The sequence below is a fragment of the Contarinia nasturtii genome, unplaced genomic scaffold (genome assembly GCF_009176525.2).
Source record: "Contarinia nasturtii isolate CC-2019 unplaced genomic scaffold, AAFC_CNas_1.1 Cnas_scaffold_220, whole genome shotgun sequence".
Lineage (NCBI taxonomy): Eukaryota > Metazoa > Arthropoda > Insecta > Diptera > Cecidomyiidae > Contarinia > Contarinia nasturtii.
Genome location: NW_022197577.1, coordinates 3,719,158 through 3,727,807, shown reverse-complemented (window position 1 = coordinate 3,727,807; position 8,650 = coordinate 3,719,158). Strand labels below are relative to the sequence as shown.

Below are 8,650 nucleotides of genomic sequence, written 5' to 3'. Positions count from 1 at the left end.
CGGGGTGTTTGCATTAAAGGAGTGGCACACATCGAACATTATGTAGATAGATAAATTGAACCAGTCGAAAAAAAACCCACTTATTTGCTTTAATTTCTCGGTTCCGATGTTTTCATTTCATTTTCCATAAACATTGTACAATGTTCGCATTATTGTGGAATGCTAATCAGAGAGAATGTGTTAAATGTATATCAGATTCCTGGTGTGTAAAATATGTGTGTGTGGCGACCAATGCAGAAAGAAAAACTATGTCAAATCAACACAAGTACGTTCAATATAAAAGTGTTCCATGTTCAATGTTTCGATAAATGTTCAGTTAAGAACGAGAAAACCACTTAGTTATTAATAAATATGTTTACGTCTATATTTGACCGATGAACCTCAATTACTGAACACTACAAATATATTAACCTTTCATTTATTTCACGTAAAAAAATGAATTGCCATTTTGATTGCAATATTCTCCGAAAAAAAATGGCAGCGGAAAAAATCCAATTTGCCATTCCATTAGAATGGTTATTTTTTCCACTCTCAACTTAAAATAAATGATATTCTGTTCTTTGTTGCGGAGTGTCAAATGCGCGTTGAAATGCAAAAAAGTCATATTGCATCGAAATAAAAAGTTTCCATCCATTCATGGTTGAATTTGAAATAAAGTGTTATTAATGATTGATACATTTACACTGCACGAATCTCGTTTATCATTTTCGGTTATTATGTATATGGCTCGATATACAACAACAACAAAAAACATCGACGCCAGACCACGATTATTACGATTATTATTATTTTGACATCGTTTCGCGAACGCGAAAATACATATAAAAAAGAGTATTGCATTGAATGTGTCGTGACATTTTGATCACATCAGTTTACGCTGCCGGCATAAAAAAAAACACTCACCACTATGATAACTATGTGGCTTTATGGTTTATTGTTGAATATTAAGCGAAATTATGGGCGAAAAAGCTGTCATTCCGAAAAAGTGCAAGCAATGGCTAAAAATCAGAGCAGAACCGAACCGAATATCCAACCAGCACCACAAATGACGCAGGCGTTAAAAATCAAATGTATTAATATATTAACAATGACTGGGGGTCCCTGGAAAAATCCATGGGGGGTCCCTGACGATATCACCAATTTGTACGAAATGAGGATAAAATCGATTTTTTTTTGCTCTTCACTTTTTTGGCGAAAATCCCTAGCAAATCGAAAGAATTTTCCTACTTCAAATTGCCTTGCGAATCCAAAAATGACAAGAAAATCGTTTTTTTTTTTTGGAAGTCACTTTTTGAGGTGAAAATCCCTAGCAAATCGGAAGAATTTCTCGGCCAAAAAAATTGAAGGGCAAAAAAAGGTCCTCATTTCCACAATTGTTGAGGGTTCCTAAAAATATTTTAGGGGGGTCATCTGACCCCTAGGAACCCTCGTCATCACCTATGGTTGTTGACGGTGGGAGGCGATGCGTTCATTTTATTCGAAACCGAAGCAATTTAATGGTATAAGCACATTATAAAATTGATGTTCACGCCGGAAAAAAAAGAGTATGCAATGATATTGGTCACATAGTTGTGAAATGTTCAGCAAACCCGATTGTAACAGTGAACAAAAACCTGACAGAAATTCCGTTGATTCATAAAAATGCAAATGATTTATTAAAATATTCGCTTCAGCGAGTTTTTTTCTCTCCAGAATTCATTTTGATGTAAAACATTGACTATATTGGAATATGTATCGTGAAACATCGATGCAAATGCGATACATCGAATGCAAAAACAAAAATGTGTATCCACAAAAAATGGAATCATAATAAAATATATTGGCTCAGTGGTGAAGTAGTACTAGTAGTCATTGAGGGTGCAGTCGCATTTATATAAATTCAGAATGGCATTCAATCACGTTTTGCCAATATTAAGGAAATTGAGTGGATTGCATTTTATAAGGACGAGGATTTGCATGGTTTGTATATATTGCGCACATCTCGATTACTACACTGGCTCGATATTTGAAATGCAAAATAGGTAGAGTCGAAAAAAAAGTACCTACCCCACTTCAGTTTATAGTATTATAAACGATGCGGTGCCATGACGTGACTATGCTCATTCAAGCTGAAAATATACAGAATTTCACAAGCGGCAATAAAACATATGTAATAATATTAAATAAAACACAGTTTTACATTTTGTTATCGTTTCAGTATTTATTTTAATGAATTTTTGGATAATATTTATTTATAAATTCTATGTGTGTTTAATTTTTTCCTCTGATTTGGTTTTGAAATGCCGAATACAATTGTCGATATATATCTATAATTCTATATATATATATATATAGTTTGAAGATTGATTGTGTGGGGCTGCGATGCAAATGTATGTAAACAATGCAAATATTGCAAACAAACTCATTGAGTTCGAAAAGTGAGTGGAGGTGGGCCGGCGTGAGTATGCGATGGAATTAAAATTGGCAATTGGCGCGCATTGAATTTTGCAAGGAATTCCATATTTGTAATTTGTATGGAGTAAATTGGATTCCATTTGTATCGAAACTGAAAATATGCTCTTCGAAATATTTTATTGTGGAATTTGACAATACATTGTGCATTTTAGTGTGGTGGAGAAGTTTTGGTTTTGACTTGTTGGCAGTATTTGTCTTGACTCACCAACATATTTTTCGAACCATACACATCGCGTGCATGTATTTGCATGACCGAACATTATTTGTTGCACCATTTATTTTGCATACATACTCTTTCTATATGGTATAATAAATTGGATTATAGTATCTATGAAAAGAGTTTTTCTGTTTTGTTTGTGTATGAGGGTGTTTGAATTGAACAGGCGTTTTCTGTCTTTCTTTCTGGCTTCATTAAAAGTTTTTTTTTTCGTAAAATTTTGAAACATTTATAATAGTTTAGCTATCTTTTTTTAGTCTAATTCAAGAAATAGTTTTTTTTTGAAGTATATGCTTTTTTTTAAGTTTCTAACAGCACGAACATTTTAATTTACATAATTTTAATTGGATTTGTGAGTTTATATATATAGAATCAATTTTGTTGTTCTTGTGTATTGAATAGATTGTGTATTATGCCATTTCAATTTTAAATTGTCTAAGTTTTGTAGTCAATTGTATCGACAAACATGATTTATGCTAGGAAATAATAAATTCTAGAGACTTTTTTTGTGTGTTCAGTTTTTGCTTTTGTTTTACATAATAATTTGATTGTTGAAAAGAATTTCCCTATTTTCACACATATACTTCTCCTATATGTTTACTTATATTGATTTCGAATTTAAAATGTCATTTTAGTAATTTTTTGCTAGATAATAGATATAGATTTGCCCCAACTTTTCTTTCTCTAGAGCCGTGAGAGGCGATTACGATCCCAACTCACACGGAAACTTTAAACAAAAAGACGAATTTCTCAATTTTTATGTTACATATTAATTTCATATCTAAAATCAGTATTTTCTCAAAAAAAAAAAAAAAAAAAAAAACATTTTCTTAAATCAACTACGACATTTCATATATTTTTTTATTTCAATTTCATTCCAATTTGTAAATAAATAATTTGTCTAATTCAACTAAATGTTATCGCTTATCAGACTAGTGAATATTTAAGTTAGATCAAAAGCCGATCAAAGTGTTTAAATTCAGAGAAAGTGCAGGAAGTATAGTGATTTTATTGCTTCCACTTAATAGAATCGACATATTACCGACGAATTTGAGGTGTGTTTGCTTTTTGTTTTCTTTGAGTGAAAAAAGCTGATGCTGCATACATACACATGCGAATAAAAGATTCTTTTTTGTAGATTTTATTGGAATTACCGATCGAAATCAATAAATTTAATCGCCATATATCTTAATTGAAATTACATTGTTCAATGTATTGTTATTAATTATTGGTGTTTTACTTGTAAAATATCTACCATCTAATCCTTGTATTATTATTATATTCATAACTTCGATTTATATTCACCATGAATATATTGTAATCTCAATTCAAAAGTATTTGAAGAGAGCGCATATATGCCAAGCACCAACTGCACATGAAACTTCGGAGTTTGCAGATAAATATTTGAGATTGCATATTGAGTGTGTGATAGATACTAGTTTCAATGCATTTTCTGTACATTCAGTGTGTATGCTACAGGGCAGTCTTATATTGACCTGCTACTGATTCTTACAAAAATTATGTGTGATTAAGTGTGTCCAGCTGAGAGTCAACGTGTGTATCGTGCACACGTTTACATGGAAAGTTTGTCATTTTATTCTTCCAAACTGTGCCAATTGCAACGTAAGTGCTATCGAATAAAGTATTTTTTTTAAATTGTGAACAATACTGCAAATCGTGTGTATGTGGCAGAGTTTGGCAGAATAATGTAGTATAGTGGGTCGTTTCAAAGTTTACAACATTTTACATGAAATTCACCCTTATCTATCTTACATTCGTACTAACGTGTTTATTTTTCTTCACTTGGGGTTTAAAGCCGTTTAGATCAGGATTTTATGTTCAGAAGTACTGATCAAAATTAAACTTATTTAAAAAAAATCGAAGACTTGTTTCTTTTTTATTTATTTCTCTCCATTTGTTTTTCTCTATTTACTTCATAAAATAATGCAGCAAAATATGTACAATATTTGTTTGAGTGGTGAAAGAATTTCATTAAATTCCTCAGAATATTCAGAACATTTATGTTATCAGTTGGCAAAGTTCAAGAGTATTGTGAGAGAGTAGCATTTTAATTGGCTAAATGCTAATTTAATGATTTAATTGACTATACAACCGAGATTGCTCTTATATGTGTATGTGTCTTTGTGTGAGTCTAGAATAGTGATGCGCGTCCATTTATCCATAATGGTATAAATCTTATTGTAATTTCTGATATTTTGCTCCTTCATCTCATGCACCCCTCTCGATTTCACATAAGATTTTTGGTATCCTGCTCAGAATGTAACATTTTCTAACTCTATTGGCTTGTGTGTGTGTATTGCAATTGCTTTAAATCAATTAAAATGGGCTCGTCTAAGTGATTCAAACAGAATGCATTCAGTTTTGACTAATTTTGTCGGGATTATTATTGCATAGATAGAGATTTTCAAGTTTGTAGGTGTACGCTTCAATTATCCACTTTCACGCACGCACACATACATTTCTAAAAACTATCACTGTGTTTATACATTTACATATTACAGGTACGACGTACACAACAAGTTGCCTCAATCTATAATATTAAAACAATATTTCTAGCCCTAACACCCTACTCATTACATTTCTAACATGATGAAATGGTACTTCAAAGTTCAAAATCATGTTAAATATTCATGATTAATGTTTGCTTGATTTAAGTACATACTCAGCAGTAACGAGAAAGTGCGAAAGTGGTTTCCCTCTCCCTCTCCTGCTATTCCACACATAACATTGTGATTCAGCATTTGCAATATATTCTAAATGTAATTTAACGGGTCTTCGTTCATATTTCTCATACCTTGAAATATTCATTAAATAATCATCATCATTTGTTGATGGTTATTCAAGAAATCACAAGTCTTGATGTATTTGCACTTCTGCCATTCAACATTTGAGATTTGAGATTGTCCGTTTCCCGCATTGCAACAATGTAACACGTTTCTATCATCAATTCACTTTTTATCTATAAGAATAACATTGGTTGCTACTTGTTCAGGAAATTTTTCAGTGTGCATGTGTCGGTATGACTTCGATTTGATTTCATTAAAATGCATTATGAATTTGTGTGAGTATGTCGTTCAGCGACACGTTTGCCATTTTTGAGTTACGACATACTTAGTTTTCCGTATCCTCAGCAAATGTCGACTATGATTAGAGAGACATTGTTAAGTGTGATTGAAGTGACAATGCATTAAGCTTAAAATAATGAGACAATGACACATGAAACCATATCGATGATTATGGTTGGGTATTTAAATTCCCGACAATTTGCGACTGAATATAATAACTTGTTGCCCGTGCAAACATACATACACCCCACACCCACACACGTCATTGTGTGAATTTATTGGCCTGTCATTTCGGTTATATAGTATCGCATAAAAGGATGACAAATCAAAATCAATGTGAGTATATGATTTATCATATTGGTGCTTTGGAATCAATCTCGCATCATTGTTATTTTGAAATTCTATCGTCTCATCCATCGCACTTCACTTGAAGATGGACTTTTGCACACAATTCTACATGTGATAAATCCCAATGCAACAATGATCACCAATCAATGCTTTTTATAAATTGCAAGCGAAGCAAGGGGCGAAGCAGTACTAGATTAAATTCTTTCAATTCCACTCAATTCTGTTCAATTCCAAATTAGATTCTAGTCCGTGTGTATTTTAACTCATTTACTTCAGCAAATTTTAAGTAATAAAGTCGCAATATAACAATATGCTTCGCCCCTTGAAGCGCAGAGATTTTGTCCAAATGATGTGCTTAAAATATGCATTGCATACACAGAGAAAGAAAGAGAGAGAGAGAGAAATTTCATCTACTTTTATCGCTACATCTATACAATCACAACCATTTCATTATCTAAGTTTTTACTCTTCACTGTTAGTCTGTGTTCTATTTATTTTCAATTTACACTTAATATCTAAAACGCTGTTGCCACTTTCAATTCGCGCGTTTGATTAAATAATCTCGACTATACTATTTCACTATTATTTACAATTCGCTATTTAGTTTTTTTGTTCCTCATTAAAAACGCAAGCGTTCATTTTTCCATTGAGCTCTCATTCTCATGTATCCGAACCGCTCAACAAATACTTGTATTCTATAAACTCTCAGTTGTACAAACACTCATTCGAATCAATTATTTTCGAATAAAATCTGTATTCGATCTCTCTTGCGTTTTAAACGAACGAAAATTTGTGTTCGAACGGATTTCGATTCCCTACCCGTTTTTGTCCGTTTTAATGCTCGATTTTGTTTGTGCAATATTTTCTCGAGCACGTAAATGGAAAACGGAAACGAAACGTTTGTAATAAAAAAAGCACTTTAAATCAACTAGTTTAAAGTCGAATAAGATCAATTGTGTATTGTTTCGAGGCGAATGAAGGATGCTGTTAATGGAATTGTGTTCCATTTCATTTTGATGGAATTGTGTGCGGAAGCGTGCGCGTGCTCACACTTTTATTTCATCATTCGCACACCTCGGCGCATCGAAACAACAGGAAATCGAATTCTATAATGATACACGGATAATTAATAATATTCTCATATGGAAACTCCACTAGTTGGCTCTCACTTTATTATATTTCGCTGTCTTAATGTCTGCATCAATTTTGCAAAAAGCTTCGTTCGCTTCACTTCGTTATACACTTTTCAATCTACCTCGAATGTCGATTGCAATGCAATTACACACTAAACCTTTGCACACTTCGTATGCTTTGATATTTGTTTATCTAATTCAGAATGTGAATACAGTGGAAGAATATGGTGACTGGTTTCAAAGAAGAAATGAAGTTTTTTTAAAATTAACTAAAAACACAACATAAACACATTTTTCATTCGTCTTTGTTCAGTCAATGAAGATTGAAGGTTTAAGTTCAGCTTGTTAGTAGCGGATTTTCTGTTTTGTTTGGATTTTAAAGCACTTGTTTATGTTAACATTTTATATGTTCTTGTTTTCTCTTTAATTCCACTCTCCTTTATAGAATTACTTATTATTTTCGTTTTTCTCTCTGCATTTCCTTTGTTTGCGTTGATGTTTTACTACCAAAACAAATTCTTTTCAGCTTTGGCAGAGAATACAAATTGAAATTGAATGTATTTTGCATTGCATCGTTGTCGTTAGTTGTATGTCATCAAATCTGGATTAATTCTGTTTTTACGGTTTCTTTTTTTCTTCACTTATGTTATTTCATCTGAAAATATTTTGATATTTATTTTTTATCACTATTAAACTCTTTCTCTAGATGCTTTTATCGTGTAAATTTCGTCATTCGAACTCAATGATCAATTATATTTCACATTGATGTGTTTCACATGTGTCACAGAATCGTCGGTTTTTTTTCGAATGTGTTTCCACACGAAAGATGATAGAGTTTATTGCTTTTCACCGATTGAAGTCGGTCGTTGTCATGGTTGTCACGTCACGCACTCTTCTCCTTTTTTGTCAAAAGCAAAACTACATTTTCACACGGGGAGAGAATCGATTTCACATAAATCTTAAATATTTTTTTTCATCCCTTTGGTTTTTTTTCTGTTTCGTTACGGATGTGAGCTAGTATTTTCTATTAAAATCTTGTCATTTTAAAATGTATCAAATTCGTTTACAGCTGTGTGTATCACATAAGGAAAAAAGAGAATGTTTCTTATGCTGAACTATCTGCTTCGGTTTTCTCATCGTCCGGATCTAAGCTTAAGCAGTCTTTCAAATAGTGTTCCATTGATTTGTACACGTGTTCCAAGACGTTACTCAATTCGTGACCCTCATCTGCGTACGTCTGTGTATAGAAACGAGAAAAAATTTCAGGAAGAGAAAAATAAATACACATTTTAAGCATTCATTTTATATTCAATTGATTTACATGAAATCGAATGTTCGGTAGCAACAACTAGATATCATTTCGTATCAATTCGGAGAATTCACTGTGTGTGATCGATATGACAAAAAAAATA

At 32.3% G+C, this 8,650-nt stretch overlaps 1 protein-coding gene across 6 annotated transcripts in view; it reads right to left on the bottom strand.

Annotated features, from left to right (window-relative positions):
* Positions 1-3,521: 3,521 nt before the first annotated feature.
* The window catches only part of LOC116337124 (inactive dipeptidyl peptidase 10), an 82,719-nt gene continuing 77,590 nt past the window's right edge, over positions 3,522-8,650 (bottom strand). For 5 of the 6 annotated variants that reach the window (XM_031761459.1, XM_031761457.1, XM_031761458.1 and 2 more), the window contains exon 19: positions 3,522-8,475. In XM_031761459.1, the coding sequence (XP_031617319.1) occupies positions 8,344-8,475 (132 nt within the window). In that variant the 3' untranslated portion in view covers positions 3,522-8,343. The remainder of the gene's footprint in view (positions 8,476-8,650) is intronic. The other variant, XM_031761463.1, reaches the window with a different exon arrangement.